General features: G+C 41.9%; 3 protein-coding genes and 1 pseudogene across 3 annotated transcripts; 2 read left to right on the top strand and 2 right to left on the bottom strand.

Annotated features, from left to right (window-relative positions):
- Positions 1-3,794: 3,794 nt before the first annotated feature.
- LOC126794309 (uncharacterized) lies at positions 3,795-5,961 on the bottom strand. The gene has a single exon (XM_050520985.1). The coding sequence runs from the start codon at positions 5,911-5,913 to the stop codon at positions 3,889-3,891; it is 2,025 nt and encodes a 674-aa protein (XP_050376942.1). The 5' UTR covers positions 5,914-5,961; the 3' UTR covers positions 3,795-3,888.
- A 1,544-nt stretch (positions 5,962-7,505) lies between these two features.
- LOC126794068 (uncharacterized) lies at positions 7,506-8,849 on the bottom strand (annotated as a pseudogene).
- A 3,896-nt stretch (positions 8,850-12,745) lies between these two features.
- Positions 12,746-14,613, top strand: LOC126794316 (protein PLANT CADMIUM RESISTANCE 6-like). The gene is made up of 3 exons (XM_050520993.1): positions 12,746-13,718; positions 13,849-13,920; positions 14,079-14,613. Exons 1-3 carry the CDS (start codon positions 12,809-12,811, stop codon positions 14,372-14,374), a joined length of 1,278 nt encoding a protein of 425 aa, XP_050376950.1. The 5' UTR covers positions 12,746-12,808; the 3' UTR covers positions 14,375-14,613.
- Positions 14,614-15,585: 972 nt separating this feature from the next.
- Positions 15,586-16,283, top strand: LOC126794069 (protein PLANT CADMIUM RESISTANCE 7-like). The gene is made up of 3 exons (XM_050520715.1): positions 15,586-15,697; positions 15,803-15,874; positions 15,973-16,283. The coding sequence occupies exons 1-3, from the start codon at positions 15,586-15,588 to the stop codon at positions 16,281-16,283; spliced, it is 495 nt and encodes a 164-aa protein (XP_050376672.1).
- Positions 16,284-16,420: the final 137 nt, after the last annotated feature.

Consider the following 16,420-nt stretch of genomic DNA (forward strand, 5'->3'; position numbering starts at 1 on the left):
AACTCTGACAACAGAAGATGAACCATTGAACCATGCACTGCAAGTAGATTAAAGAATAGACTTTCTCCTCTGGAAATTAAGCCCGATGAAATTAAGCCCTACATGTCCGGGTCTTTCTCACTTGATGTTTGCGGATGACACAATCTTGTTTACTAAGGCCACGGCTGATGATTGTAGAGTCCTGAAAAAGATTCTTGACTCGTATTGTGCTGCCTCTGGACAAGCCATAAATTTTCAGAAGTCCTCAATCTTCTTCTCTAAGAACACTCTGATGGAGATCCGATGTATGGTTGGGGAAGTTCTTCAGATCCCAATAGCAACACAACCTGGGATTTACCTCGGCTTGCCTACAATCTGGGGTAACTCAAAACATAATGCCATAGCCTATATTAGGGAGAGGGTTGGACAAAAGCTGGGGGGGGGGGGGGATGAAGAGCTAATGTCTTATCTCAAACTGGTAGAGAAGTGTTGATCAAAGCGGTTGCTATGGCCATCCCTGCTTATCCGATGTCGATCTTTCTCCTTCCAATTTCCTTGTGTAGGGCTCTTGATTCGGATATCTCAAACTTCTGGTGGGGATTCAATGATTCAAAGACTAAGGTGCATTGGAAGAATTGAAATCCTCTATGCAAAAGCAAGTTTGATGGTGGCATGGGGTTTAAGAATCAGCAAGCTTACAACAAGGCACTTCTTGGTAAACAGTGTTGGCGTTTGACTCGGAATCCAAATGCGTTGTGGTGCAAAATTTTAAAAGTAAGATATTTTCCTCATTCCAGCTTCTTAAGGGCAAAAAAGAGATCTAGACCTTCATGGATTTGGAATCCTCTTCTTGCAGGAAGAGAAACTATTGACAAGAATGCAATGTGGAGAGTTGGTAATGGCAAGAGCATCGAGGTTTGGTCGGATAGGTGGGTTCTGAATGATTGTGGTGGATTAATCATCCTTATCAACACCTCCAATAGATTCACTCCGCTAGCGGTGGAAGAGATTATTGATGATAATAAAAACTGGATTATTGAGCATCTTGTGCCGTTTGTAAATGCGAGTGATATTTAGGCCATCAAAGCTATTCCAATAGGTGGTGAAAAGGATAATGATGTACTTGTGTGGCCAAAAAGCAAAAAGGCTCATTCTCTGTTAAGAGTGGGTATAGACAAATCTACTCCGAGCAGATTAGGACGGTTGATAATTCGAAGGCCCCATCTTCTCACTCCATCAACACACAGGCCTGGAAGTTGACTTGGTTGCCTAAAATTACCCTAAAAGTCTCAAATTTTCTTTGGAAAGCTTTAAGTAATAGCCTCGCAACTGGTTGAAATATTTACAGGAGAAAGATTGTCTCAGTGCCTACTTGTAGTATTTGTGGTGAACATGAGGAATTGGTGGAGTATAGTTTATTGCTCTGCCCTTGGACTTCTAATGTGTGGTTTGGAGGTCTCATGGGGTAATTGTCAGCAAACGAAAAAATCGCAACTCTTGATGAGTGGCTCTTGGCGGTTCATAAGTGTACCTCTTCTCTTTATAGTGATCATGAAGATATTTTCATGATGATTTTGTTTTCATCTTCTTGAAATTTGGAACCAAAGATGCATCATTGTTATGAGAAAGGTGGTGCCAAATCCGATAGCAATAATCTGCAACATTAAGAGGAATTTTACAAGTTGGACTGAGTCTCATGAAAACAGAGGGGCATTCGGGTGAAATTAGGCTCATTACTGATGCTATCAAGAATTGGAGGCCACACTCCCCCCCTTTTTTGGCAAAAGTAAATGTTGATGTTGCTTGGAAGAAGGGTAACAGTAATAGTGGGATGAAGATTATAATCAGAGATCAAAGTGGTGAGTCAATTGTTGATGCTAGCCTTCTTAGATCTCACAATTCGGTGGTGGAGGTTGAAGCACAGCCTCAGGTCAGAGGCCTTCAATTGGCTACTCATGCTAAGTTGTCTTCGATTGTGGTGAAGGGTGATTGTCTTGAGGTCATGGACGCTTTAATGAACCCTTCCTTAGACTGTAATTGGAGATTTAGCTTGATAATTAGGAAGACTAGGCAGTTGACAACATGTTTTTCACTGGTAGAGTGGAACTGGGTTCCAAGGGAAGCAGCAAAGCTTGCGATGACGAGATTGAGTTCTTCGGACTGGGTTGGCAGACCCCTTACCTCTCTTGTTCATGTTCTCATAAGTGATGGTCTCAAAGAGCCTCTATTATTCTAGACTTTTGTTTTTGTTATCTTCTTTTTTTTACTCTCGTTCTTCGGTTGTTGTTATTTCTTGATTGGTTTATCCAGGCTTTAATGAAGTTTATCCATTAACTAAGAAAAAAAGATGTCCTACTGAAGATTGTCAACAAAATCTAATAATTGAAAGCTCTATTGAAGAAACTAATTGGGAAATTTGGAATCAAACTGACTTGTGCATCTCATGTAATTTTTGCATTACAGAAACAGATTATGATGAGTACATATATATTCACTTTGGATACTTCTATATGTCATACTGGCCCTGAAAATTATCAAAGATATATGAAAGCAATTCAAAAATGCAGAAACATAAACAAAACAGCAACAGACCTATCTGCCACAACATGATCGATCATCTCCCTGGGTGAGCAGGGCAGGCCGTCACTGAGTGGTGCATTGATTAATATATGACCTTTCCAAAAGATACATCTTACTCTTCTCAAGAGAACAAGAAATGATGATCTTCAATTGTTCTTACGTACTTACACCAACAACACACTGTAAGCTTATTCAACCATCAGAAGTAGAAATTTTTTGTCTATTTCAGAAGGTTTTACAAGACTTGGTCATGATACAAAAAGCTAGGCACTGCACTATAACTTCTCAAAATGGTAAAGCAAATCAATACTAGTCATAATTTATCCACAGAAATATGTGATTTCACTATTAGATGGCCACAGACTAACAACATCCAATAGCAAAAGTATTTGATTTTCATACAGTAAATTCTAGCTGATGTCACAACTGATTCCAATGATAATATTCAACAGCCTAACAGGTAATCAGCTATAATACTTACACCACCAATATTCCAGAAGATATACTAGCTAGGCTTCCCATAGCAAAAACATACCACGTATCCTAAATTCCTAATCAAATTCACTCAACCATTATCAGATACCATCTTGAGCTAAAGAAATCCCATTCCATATATGCTTTTTCTACAACTTCTCATTGCATGAGCTGAATCATAAGGTGGTGAAATACAGGATTAAAAAAGCAAAACCATTTAAGATCAACTACAGTTTTACGTAATAAGGTACGTCTCTTTTACCCTATTCGGTCAATGGAATAATCAAAACTCTAGGGACTAACAGTGGAGGACAATCAGCATATAACAATGATGATCAGAAAGCATACAGATCGCACTAGAGCACAGACTGTTGGTAATGAAAAGTAATATTCATTCTAATACTTATGGAAACAATACATGCAAAATTTCAGTTTGAGTTGAGGTGTAACCTTTCCATGAGGCACATTAGAAGCATCGATCCCTATGATACAGCAGATCACAGTGCTATCAGAAGCCCTGCAGAATCAACCAAACGAGAAAACAAAAACAAAATCATATATCCAGAACCTTAATAGCAAGTACTACTGTAAAGAACATACATGTGCTGTAGCTATATATGATATGACTACTGTAGATTATCATTCCTGTTAACGAAGAGTTATGATCATTCACAAGATAGAGCAAATTGAAGATGCAAACAAAGCCAAATTGCAGAAACAAGGGATAAAAAAAAAGAAAAAAGATATTTTTCATTGCACTTTCAATTTTCTTCAAATGAAACTACAGTACTGCTACTAGCTACACTACTTCTGCTACTTTTTTTTGGGCCTAAAAGATGGTGATCATCCGACTACTCAATCCAGCACAACCAACTTCTGATATTCAGGTCCCGAGATTGCTGCTTGCATGGTTGTGTCAGGGCGAATCTCCCCATCATTATCCAAGAACAGCTTGAGCAAATTCTTGGAGAAGCCACTCAGTAGCGCCACTCCTGGTTGAGTCCCAGGCACCGGGGTCGCCTTCGAGTCCCTCAGATTCCAAAAAACTATCTGTGGTACTGCATCGCCATACCCTTTCTCCCTGTACTTCCTTTGAATCACCTCATAGTCCGTCTCCCAACCCCTTGGAACATCATTCCTTCCGTACCCTCCATACCCTCCATACATTCCATATCCTCCATACATTCCATGACCATAACCTGAAGCCTGATCAAACTCCATGTCACTGAAAACAAACACCCTCTTGATCATTTGCTCCGGCTTCAAATTCCCCTTCACAGCAACTTGGAGGATCAGATCAAACACTTTCTGAAAATCAGTGTTGCCTCCCCAATCCATTTGCTTCACAAACTCAGACTTGGAGCTCAAATCATTTCCTTGTATCAAGTGAAGCTGAGGATTGGCACTGAATGTGATCACCTTCCCTTTCCACGGCTCCTCATTCAATTCAGCCACCAACATCCCCAAAGCAACACACACCTCCATAGGAATCCCATTCATACTTCCCGACACATCACACACAGCCAAGCAGTTCTTCATCTTCCCCTCCTTCAACAAATCCTCCACCACTCTCTTCCATTGAAGCTCGGCGACCTCCCCACCATCCCCATCCCCATCATTCAGTGAGGCAATGATCTCATGCGGAAGCAGCGCGCCGGCCGCAATGGTAGTCTTCCCAGCCTTCACATCCTCCAAATACTTCTTAAACCTCTCCTCATCATGCTTCAAGAACTTGTCCTTATACAGCTTCATCGCGACAGACGCCACTCTATTGTAAGGAATCGCCCCCCACAGATTAGCCCCCATGTAAACCTCCGGCAGATCCAACACTATCCTCAGCGGCACCAACACCTCCTTCCTCAACCGGTCTCGTACTCTATAAGCATAATGCGCGTCCTCAACTCCTTCATACTCCGGGTACGATTCTTTAGCGAAAACCTTCCTTGCAATGCTCTCACACAGCAGAGTAGCGCGATCGAAAGACGAGTCCAAGGAAGGACACCATTTCGCCGCAAGAGTGATCTTCTTGGTCTGATTAGCCTTCAGATTCTCCATATCAGACTTCAAACACTCTGCGAAAAGATCCGAAACCCTTTCGTGCAAGAATCTGTAGTCCGGGTCACGCTGGTACCTCTCCACTGCCTTCTTGGCCATGGCTGCGAACTTCTCCTTCCTCAAAACAGAGGCCTTTTCCTTTTCCGATTTTGCCCTCTCCATCGAATTCAACACCCTAACCTCCCTAGGCACACGGCTCTTGTTGTTATTGCCTCCCCTGGGGCCGGTACCCCTGAGCCTCTTCCCGCCGCCGCGGCCTCGCCTGAAAAACGGAAGCGCCGCCGTGCGGTGAGTTTTTCCCCCGCCGGACTTCCTCATCGTCCAATCGGACTTCTGCCTCTTCCTCACGTCTTCGCCTTCGAGAAGGCGGTACAGAATCTCCGGCAGGTCCTTGAAGTAGCCGAAGTCGGCGAGGGACGCGACGTTGCAGGCTAGGGTTTTGGGGTGGTGCTTGTGGAGCCAGAACGCCGCCGTGTAGAACCCTTCTTTGTCGGACTTTCCGGTGCCGCGTACGCCGCGGAGGTTACAGATCAGCTTGAGGGTGGTGAGGGCGTCGTGGGCCCAGGCCTTTGGGAGCTGCTGGTTCAGATACGACGCCGGAGTGTCGGGGACGACGTGGAAGAAGAGGTCGAGGCAAGGATCGCCGGTGGTGACGAATGTGGCGGAGCCGTTCTCGGTGAAGCCCATTTGGGGCCTGGGCGGTGGAGCCTGAGCCAGGTTGTTGAAATCGGCGACCAAGAGGTCGACGAATGGGTCGCCGGAGGGGGTTTGGGCCGATGGGGTTGGGGATTGCCTGAGAGATGGAGGTCCGATGAGAAAAGCCATTGTGATTTTGGGGGTTAGGGTTTTGGGATTTGATTTCGATTGATTTGAGGTTTGGAGTGAGTAGTTGAGGAGGAGAGCGACGTCGTCTGGGTTTATATACGAGTGTGCGTTACTTGGCGCTCAAGAAGTGGGCCCACTGTTACTTGCTTTCCAAGTCGGTTTATTTTGCTCGAGTCGGTCTGATTTCTTTTTCTTTAGCCTTTTCTTTTTTCTTTTTCTTTTCTCAATCGACTATTCTATGGCAATTGACTTGTCTAGCCAACTGGAATTGCAATTAAATCTTAAGGACTTCTATCTATATTATCAATGACCGTTTCATGAAAGAACAAGGCCGGAATTAGGTTGATTATTAGAAATACTGGTGCAATCCGGCGACTTGATTTCAGTTCACGTCAATTTATTCAACAAAAGATTTTACTGAGAATTCATCTCAGTATCGTATTTGATTTGCGATAACAATCTTGTTGTGGATCGGAGTAATCTGAATTGAATTCGATCTTTCTTTCATCCACTGTATAATTGGTAGTGGAATTGTATTGTCAAGTTATTAGCAATCTAGCTAGCTAGATGATTATAGGCTTGGAACTCATGGTTTCCTATGGTACTATGAATCTATAATAGACCAGAGTTGATTATAGGATTGGAATCAGGATTGCCTCTATAGTACTCTATAATTAATATATCAGAATTGATGGCTAACCCAAGTGAACGAAATGATATCGATCAGTCTCAGTCCTAGTTCTCTTTTGATTTTGTTATGGAAAGAACTGTTGATGATTAAGTGCATTTGCAAGCTCTAACTCTGCAACGATCAATTTGCTGAAATGTGTGCGTCGATCAGTCTGTTGCTTAGTATCCCATCAATTCGTTCTTCCTGGATAAGTAATTAGGAAAAGAGGAGGGGTGAATAAGAAGATCGATGAATTACATCGATCTATGCATAGATTGAGGGCATACATCATGTCAAAATAATTTCCAACTTCAAAAACCAAAGTTGATCCATTCTTTACCAATCTTCAGAAATTATGTACATGCAAGCATGTTATTGGCCGGGTGGGAGCCAAACTTAGAGAGTTCATGAAGAGTAATCTGTCAAACAAAGCACTTGAAATATGTGCAAGATATCTGAAATTATCTGTGTCCATTCGAGCATATGTATCAATTATCAAAAGCAACTCTTAAATAAATCTTCACAAGCCGTCGGTTAATAAAGTCATCAATGAAAAAAGTATCAAACAAAAGCAATTATAGATCCAACACAGGTAACTAAACACCCTTCTTCCTTCCAAGCTAATTATAGATCCATCAATAGCAAATTACCAAGATAAATTTGTCAAATGTCATCAACTTACATGCAGAATTCACATTAGAAACACAGAAGTGAGTCGCACAAACCCTAAAAAACAGAACAACAGAGAAAAAAAAAGCAGAGCATTACATACCAAACCCTTTTAAAAAGTCTAAGAAGAGCAGTTCAGTCTATCTTAATGACTCTAAAAATGATGTCTGAAGTCTACAAATGAACAAAAACAACGAAATCGGTAATTTAAGAAACATGAAACTAGATCATAAATGATAATTACGATGACAAATTAATCCACAACAACTAGATACTGATACTCTTTCCCAGAGATAGCTTTTTCCATGACACGGTCCGGCTGAATTTGGCCATCATCATCCAAAAACAACTTGAGGGCATTCTTAGAGAAGCCACTCAGCAGCGCCACCCCCGGTTGTGTTGCCACCACTGGCGTCGATGTCGAGTCTCTCAGATTCCAAAACACTATCTGAGGCACCGCATCCCCATACCCTCTCTCCCTAAACTTCCTCTGTATCACCTCATAGTCAGTCTCCCATCGTCGTGGAACATCATTCCTTCCGAACCGCCCAGCTGGATATGGATATTCATTCCGTCCATAATTTCCATACCCATACATTTCATGGCCATAACCTGAAGCCTGATCAAACTCCATGTCGCTGAACACATACACCCGCCTTATCATCTGCTCCGGCTTCAAGTTCCCATCTACAGCCACTTGGAGAATCTGATCAAACACCTTTTGGAAATCAGTGTTCATCCCCCAATCCCTATTCTCCACAAACTCACACTTGGAGCGAAGATCCTCCCCTTGAATCAAATGCATCAGAGGGTCCTGGCTGAAAGTGATCACCTTTCCTTTCCAGGGTTCTTCACTCAATTCTGACATGCACCAACAGCCCCAAAGCCACACACACCTCCATAGGAGGCCCACTCGTACTACCGGACACGTCAAACACTGCCACGCAATTCCTCAGCTTGCCAAGCTCCACCAAGCTCCGCCAAGTCCTCTACCATTCTCTTCCACTGAAGCTCACCCACTTCCCCACCATCTTCATCTTTCAGAGAGGCTATGATCTCATGTGAAAGCAAAGCACCAGCCGCAATCTTGGCCTTCCCTCCATTCACATCCTCTAAATATTTCTTAAACCTCTCAGAGTCCTTTTCGAAGAACCTTTCTTTGTAGAGATTCATTGCCACGGAGGCCACCCTATTGTAAGGAAGTGAATTCCACTCTTTATCAGTCATATATAGTTCCGGTAACTCCAATGCCCTCCTCAACGGCACATAAACCTCCTTCCTCAGCCTATCTCTCACTCTGTAAGCATAGTGTGCTTCCTCTAGTCCTTCATATTCAGGGTACAATTCTCGCGGAAAAACCTTCCTGGCCGGCGATGCTTTCGCATAGCAAAGTGGCCTTGTCAAAGGAGGAGTCAAGGGAAGGACACCATTTTGCCGCGAGGCTTATCTTGTTTCTCCGATGCTGCTTCAAGCATTCCATGTCTGATCTCAAGCACTCGGCGAAAACATCAGAAATCTGATCGTGAAGTGACTGAAAATTAGAGTCCTGCTGGTACCGGGAAACCACCTTCCTGGCCTTGTAATATATTTTTTTCATACCTCCATTCCCTGAATTTTTCTTTTTTTTGATCGGATCATCTTGTTCCTCGCGGCCTCCGCATCTGCTTCCATGGACTTCAAGCAGTCCCCAAACACATCCAAATATGTTCGTATAGGAAACTCAAATCCGAGTCTTGCTCATGTAGGGGTGGAGGAGGGCGAGGAAACTTGCAGGGTTCTAGACAAAAGAGAAAGGGACGTTTGATATCGTCATACCAGTACGTCATTACAACAGAATACAGCCAAACTAAGTGATTGGGCCAGATGGGCCGTGCAAAAGAGATTAGGGTAGGATTAAGGTGGACTTGTCCTAACAGCCTAGCCGTCTAGGGCTTAAGTAATTTTAGTCTTCATGTAGAGCTTCGCTGTCTTGATTTGGAAAACGGATTATTGGCCAGAAAACCAAAATGGAGAATTGGAATATACCCATTAATGATCACATATTATCACATACACTCGTATATATTTGAAAGTATATAGTAACTTATTACCATCAGGAGAAATTATATGTTAGTAACTTATATGTTCATGACAAGTGAGTGCACTGGAGTCATCAAATTCAATTACTTTGATCAAAATTCTCTATTACTTATTTTGATTATATTTTCCGGTATTCCAATATTTAGATGTCTAAAGTCAAAACCCTAGATAATTTTACAGATAAATCATATACAAGACGCCCATGTATATGCATGGCAGCTTCCGATTGACTTAATTTCAATAAATTAAGGACAATTTGTCATATTTAAAAAAAAAACTTCCAATACTAACTAACGACTTGAGATGAGTTGAATTGGCACATGTATGTCCTCTGATCCAACGTATAAAATGGGGTGAGATCATCTAATAGATTCAAGCGCAGATGACATACATGAAATTCGTTTTTTTACTCCAAGTCAGGTACGTACATATAGGGGATCAAGGCTTAATTATGGGGCACGCGTTAGATTCAGAAACAGAGCTACTGAACGCGCAAATATACAAGCTAGCTAGAGACCTTATATATCAGCTGCTAACTCTAAACTGAATCAATCGCGCGTCTCTCTCTGCGAGAGTGCGAGATGATGATCAAGTCAACAAAATTACAACTTTTACAAGAGATGTCATCTCTCTCGATCTGTTGATAACTGCCATTCTATCGCCTCCTGGTAATTAACCGTACGTATGCTGCTTCTAAATGGAGCTGATCGATACTCTAGAGATATACGTATATACTTGTGCTGAAAGTAACAAGACCTAGCTGGCATGCATGCAAAAAGGTTCGTGATCTATGAAAAATTGAAAATATGAAGACTGGTAAGTAAGTAGTTGTAAGCTAGTTATATATAATTTCAAGTGGCATATGGGTTTAGTTTCTTAATTAGCAATGCTCGAGTTGACTTACACCAGAGGTAGGTGGCTCAGCAATTAGATAATGAAACATACGCCAATTTGATGTATATAATTCTAACAATAACTAAGCAATTAAGTTCAGAGAAGTTGTTGGGTAGGTTAATATTATTAGCTAGCGCATCAAAATATCTCTGTATTGCAATGACAAAAACCCGTGGAGAAATTATTATATATATCTTATGTGGCATATCTCTTTTATGTTATTGGTCAATTTTTTACTGTTGTTTCTGATTGGTTCTTATATGTAAATAAATTTTTGTCATTTTCACCGCGTATATGTTAATTATATCATGACGTAATATAATTAATTATGTACACCACATGACAGTACCCGTAGTGTGGCGGATACACATAATAATTACTCAACCGGGTATGTACGTACTCCTCGTAATATTATTCCCTACACCTATGCTCCGACTCTTGCGGAGTACCATGGCAACACGAAAACTTTTCCTATATCGGCGGCGCGCTCCATGCTTGCCCAACCTAGCAACAAAGAGATGGCAACACCATGGTCTCAGAGGAGTGCTTTCCTAGGCTGTGGTGGTGCAAGCAAGACCTCTTGGGTGGTCAAACCCAGATCGGGTTGTATCGATTTGGAATTCATGGAGATGGCGGCTACTCTGCCTTCTAAAAAAAAGATCAAGCAAACGACGTTAGTTAGGCCGTGACCAATCGGAGGAGGATGATGGCATCTTGCGATTGAGATGGTTGGAATCAGCTGTCGGCGGTGACATCTACTAGGGTGCCAACATGAAGGCTTGCTCGAATTTGGACTTGGGCCAAGGTCTTAAGTCCTGGGTATGAGTATGGATTTGGAGTAAATAAGGTTTGGGCTTGAGTTTTCGAACCTCAGTTCAAGATGAAGATAGCTGCTGTAGATTTGGTTTGTCGTGCTAAGGGCAATAAGGTCGCTTAGATCTTAGTGTCCCTCACTTAAATTATGCTGGGGTAAATCCTGTTTGTTTTACTCTGTATGAAATTTGTTGCACACCATTTGAGGTCCTAGGTAACGGTAGTATTTTCTATAGGGGTTTAATAGACTGTTTGGTTCATCATTGATAGTTTAGGTTTATTTAGTTATTTGTCGTAGGTTGTTACTTGTACCAGGTGGTTTTGTTATCATATTTTTTATCTAGGTTCAAGATAATTTATGATGTACGTGTTTTGTGACCGGTTAATATAACTATCATTTGCTTTAAAAAAATACCGGGTACGTCCGAGTGCTTTTTTTAGCCTCGATGATTATAAGTCACACCCTTTTCCCTGTATTAGTTAACAAATAAATTATTTGGATCTTCTAGTATCCTTGACCATGGTTAACAAGCTTCACATATATAAGTCTGACATTATAGAATATGGAAATAGTAGATCAGAAATGAACCCAAAAAAAAAAAAGTAATGTCAAAGACATATCGATCTGTACAGTCCTTATATAAGATAAAATCATACAAGTGGCCAATATTGAAGGCAGCAATTGCTGAAAATGGGCATGAACGGTTCATCACGTTCTCATCACTACTTTCTTTCAATGAACTAATAAATCCAAAACTTCACCCCTAACCTATCAGATAGTCCAGGTCATAAGCACCTCAAATTTCATTGATAGAAACGACGAAGAATATATATGTCGACAATTGAGTTTGAAATGAGCTAGTCAACTATATTATATTTCCAAATCCAAATTGGGAAGGGTGGGGAACTACAAATGATTGTTTGATTTAATAATTCTAAGTCACTGGCTGGTAAGCCGCTTGTTGAGCCTAATTGATTTAACTAATACAGAATCAGCTAAACTAGATAAACTTCTACACGGGAAGCTTAAATCCAAAACATAACTGATCACCCAAATTTATTAATTAATAAGTTTCATATGCATGTCAAGAGCCAGAGTACTCTCATACATCAAGAGCCTGGAGCATATTACTAACACATCAAACCAAGTACAGAATTCGTATCGCTGCTAGCTAGCCAGCTAGGTCAAGTTCCAATTTCCCGGCCGTCCTAAACAAGCTAGTACTCTGCATTAAGCAAAATATCACAATCAAGGGAACTAGGTAGGTGCCTGGAAAGAATATATCTAATGATCGACATTCTGGTCAAAGTAAACCCCTTCCCATCTGCAATACATTCGATGAACATAGTTATCAACTTATCATACACTCTAGCTACCACTAACCACGACTTGCCCTGCTCTTCAGATATTGAACCAGTCAAACAATTGATTACATCCTCTCGATCAGACAGATATACATGTATATAGTTTTTGTCAAGTGCGTACTGTTACTTAAGATTCCATAGATTTTGACTAGCCTGTAAATGACAGATGTATATTTGACATTTTGCCTACAATAATTTCCTAAAAAAAAAAAAACAAGAAAAGAAATCGTAACCACAGTTGATAATCACTTGCTTGCTCAATCACATAACCCTAGTATTAGTACGTACGCGTAGTATATAAGAGTATTGCGTGCATTAGTTATTTCATCCCCCAGCTAGCCAGCTCTATATTCCTCTTTCGAGTTTTCTCTATCTCTGAACATACAAAGAGTACGGTAGAGGGCAATGGAGGAGGATCATCGTACTCCGGATTACGAAGAGCACCACCACGATGTTCAATCAGACGCTCCTAATGTGGAAGTACAAGTCGAACAGTATCAATATCAACAAGTAGTGATTGAAACCGCAGATGTTAGTGGAAACTACGATCCAAACCAACAGCAGCAGCAGCAACAACAACAGCAGCAGCAGCCACCTCAATATCAGCCACAACCTCCGCCTCAACAACAACAGTTCTTCCAGCAGCAGCAGCAGCCGCGTCAACCACCTGTACAATTTCCACCACAACAACCACCACAAGGACCGCGGCCGATCCAATACTTAGCTCCACAGCCGCCTCGGCCTGTGCCATTCCCTCCTCAGAGCCCACAAAACCAAAACTACGCAAACCAGCCTCCTCCTCCACAACAGTTTCCACCACAAAACCCTCAGTTTCAACCTCAACAGCCGCCTTATCAGCCACAGCCACCTCAACAGTTTCCACCACAGAATGGGGCGTCTAACCAACAAAACCACCCTTTTGGACAACCACCTGCTTCTCCTGCAAAGTTTCCTCCGCAACCACCTTCTCCGGTGAAATATCCTCCACAATCACCATCTCCGGCACAATATCCACCTGCAGCAGGCTACAATGACATTCCCCAAGCTTCAAAGCAGCAGCAGGCGCCGCCACCGGTGCAAGTTGGTTATAATAAGCCTCAGCCACCCCAACAGTACCAGTACCAGCAGCAGCAATACCAACCACAACAACCAAAGCATAATAATTATGCTGCTTCTCCTGCTCCGGCTCAAGGAGTTCCAATGCCGGGCCCTTACGGTCCGCAGGGAACGCAAATGACTATGAATATGATGAACCCCATTGGCACTGAGGCTTGGAGAACTGGGCTCTTTGATTGCATGGATGATCCAAATAATGGTAAGTATATTAGATTCTTAATTCCTCTAACTCTTTCGTCCATTAATCATCTAATCACTACTTCCTCATGATCACTCACAAAATATATGAAAATGAGGTTTATGACTCCAAATGTGTTGTGACATTTCAGCTCTCATAACGTTATTCGTACCATGCCTGACTTTCGGCCAGATAGCAGAAGTTGTGGATAATGGCACTACCTGTAAGTGATAATCCATCAAGTATAGTTATGAATTCTTCTTTACTCACAACATTAAGGTCTTGTTGTATCATTGCAAAAGATTTTTAGTGATCTATGTATAGACTAATTATAATTAATCAATTACTGGCTGAACTCACTAATTATGTGACGTAATGCAGCATGTGGTACGAGTGCATTGCTGTATGGCTTGGTTGGAGCCTTCATCGGAGTGCCATTCATAATGTCATGCACATACCGCACCAAGATACGAAGCAAGTATGGATTAGTTGAGACTCCTGCACCTGACTGGGTCACCCATTTGTTTTGTGAGCCATGTTCTCTTTGCCAAGAGTACAGAGAACTTAATCTGAGAGGGCTAGACCCTTCAATTGGATGGCAAGGTAATGTGGCAAGGGCCATGCAGCAGCAACAACCTAATATGATGGCTCCTCCGATGAACCAAATGATGAGGTGATCAATTGGTTGACTGATCGCGTGATCCGTCAAGATATTGATTAATTTCAGCAAATGTTCATGCCTCAATTAAGGCTATTGCAAAGATATATACTTTTTTCCTTTTTCATGTGATGTTTTCAGTTACTAATAATAAGATGGAAGCCATGTATGAAATTGTAGTGGTTCATCCTTGTAATGATATTCTGAACAGTTTGCCATTTTCATTTACTTGAATATTATGAAGTGAAGCTTTTGTTTTGGTAATGTATGATTAATTAGTCTTGATAGACAAGTTCATTGAACAATTCAAATTGCAAGGCTGGATACATTAGTATTTCTCTTTGGGAAACAGGTTGGACATATTGCTAAACTTTTTTCCTAACAAAATCATTAGTCTTCGTTGGAGTCTTAATTTGCACTAGTTCTTACCGCACAAATTAGTTAAGATTGTGGGTTAGCTTTACGTTGTACAAAGTGAAAGGCTATCCTTAGATCTCTCTTTGGTATATAAAAGAGGTGTGGGGGTTGTTGATCATTTGGGTCTATTGATGCTGTAACCCCCTCTTCCATCCACAGCATAGGACGTCCTGAGGTACGGTTGACCTCATGGGACGTCCTGAGGCAAATCAAGAACATCAAGCGTCGAGTTCCAATGACCAGGCATTGCATCAAACACATTGCGAACAACAATCCGAGAAGCCTGAACACCAAGTTTTGCCTCCAAACCCCACTCATTGCCGGACCTATGTCTTAGGGCGTCTGCCCCGGACAGAAAATGATGAGCATCATAAACAAGAAGAACAAGCCCATCACATTACACCCCGAGCCTCTTCGGCTAGTTCGCAAGAAATTCAAGCAATTCAAACACCTCCACAATCACCGCTGCTGCCTTATGACCACAATGTGCACTACTATTTCCCAACGCCTAATCCCCATCATTGTAATAATTTGTCAATGCATAATTTTCCTAACCAATATGCACCACCGTTACCCCAATTCCAGCCAATGCCTCCAGGTCTACGTCCACATCCGACCTTATATCCTACACCTCCCCCTCCTCCTCCTCCTCTTTGTCATTCTCAAACTTTAAACAACTATAGGCATCCTCAACCTTTGCACAATTATAGTGGACAACAGCACGTAGTACTATATCCTCCTCCCGCTGCCTACAGTTCTAGTTCTAGAAACCCCTATGTAAATTACAATAATGTTGCAGCAACTGGTATACCCATGATGCAAAATATACAGTACGTGCCGGTGCTCATGCCTCACTCCGGTAGCAGCGGCGAGGGTACTACTTGGAAAACAGGGCTCTTCGATTGTTTGCTTGACCCCCCAAATGGTAAGTTTCTATCAAGAGATTCCTTCATTATGGTTTCTTTTTTCTTCTTCTCTATCTACATATGCAGGAATAAGATTCATGAATGTTTAATACTGTATATTCCAGCTATCATGACGATGTTATGCCCGTGCTGGACGTTCGGTCAGATAGCAGAGATTGTCGATAACGGTCAAACCTGTAAGTCTTTCATTGCTTAAGTAGTGCAATTACAACGAGTAACATTCAGTTTGATCTAGTTCAATGGCTAACGTTCATCTATTTTGCCATGTACACAGCCTGTAGTTGCAATGCTCTCATATACATGATCATCTGGTGTTTCATCATGGTGCCATGTTTGTTGTCGTGCACATACCGAAGGAAACTACGGAACAAGCTTGACCTGCCGGAGAGCCCCGGTCCCGACTGCATAATCCACGTCTTATGCGAGCCCTGCGCTCTCTGCCAAGAACACAGGGAGCTTGAGCTCAGAGGCCTCGACCCTTCTTTAGGATGGGTAGGAAACATGGAGCAACTTCAGAGGTCGCAACGAAAGAGGCAAGGTACAGTAGTGGTTCCTCCGATGCCTCAAAGAATGATGGGCAATTGAGGAAGGAAAATTTTGTGATACGTCCCTGCTCATATCAGCATTATACATGGTTTTGTCGGATATAATTTGTATGCTTTATGTTTATGGGATGCGTTTTTTGGTAATCCATGCACTTGATTTCTTAGGAGTGGTAGTGA

The sequence above is a fragment of the Argentina anserina genome, chromosome 5 (assembly GCF_933775445.1).
Source record: "Argentina anserina chromosome 5, drPotAnse1.1, whole genome shotgun sequence".
NCBI lineage: Eukaryota > Viridiplantae > Streptophyta > Magnoliopsida > Rosales > Rosaceae > Argentina > Argentina anserina.

Excerpts from the sequence above, each read along its gene's own strand:
- LOC126794309 (XM_050520985.1), bottom strand. The coding sequence starts at position 5,913 with ATGGCTTTTCTCATCGGACCTCCATCTCTCAGGCAATCCCCAACCCCA.
- LOC126794316 (XM_050520993.1), top strand. The coding sequence starts at position 12,809 with ATGGAGGAGGATCATCGTACTCCGGATTACGAAGAGCACCACCACGAT. Across the intron at positions 13,719-13,848 it reads CATGGATGATCCAAATAATG|CTCTCATAACGTTATTCGTA; the intron begins GTAAGTATATTA and ends GTGACATTTCAG. Across the intron at positions 13,921-14,078 it reads TGTGGATAATGGCACTACCT|CATGTGGTACGAGTGCATTG; the intron begins GTAAGTGATAAT and ends GACGTAATGCAG.
- LOC126794069 (XM_050520715.1), top strand. The coding sequence starts at position 15,586 with ATGATGCAAAATATACAGTACGTGCCGGTGCTCATGCCTCACTCCGGT. Across the intron at positions 15,698-15,802 it reads TTTGCTTGACCCCCCAAATG|CTATCATGACGATGTTATGC; the intron begins GTAAGTTTCTAT and ends TGTATATTCCAG. Across the intron at positions 15,875-15,972 it reads TGTCGATAACGGTCAAACCT|CCTGTAGTTGCAATGCTCTC; the intron begins GTAAGTCTTTCA and ends CCATGTACACAG.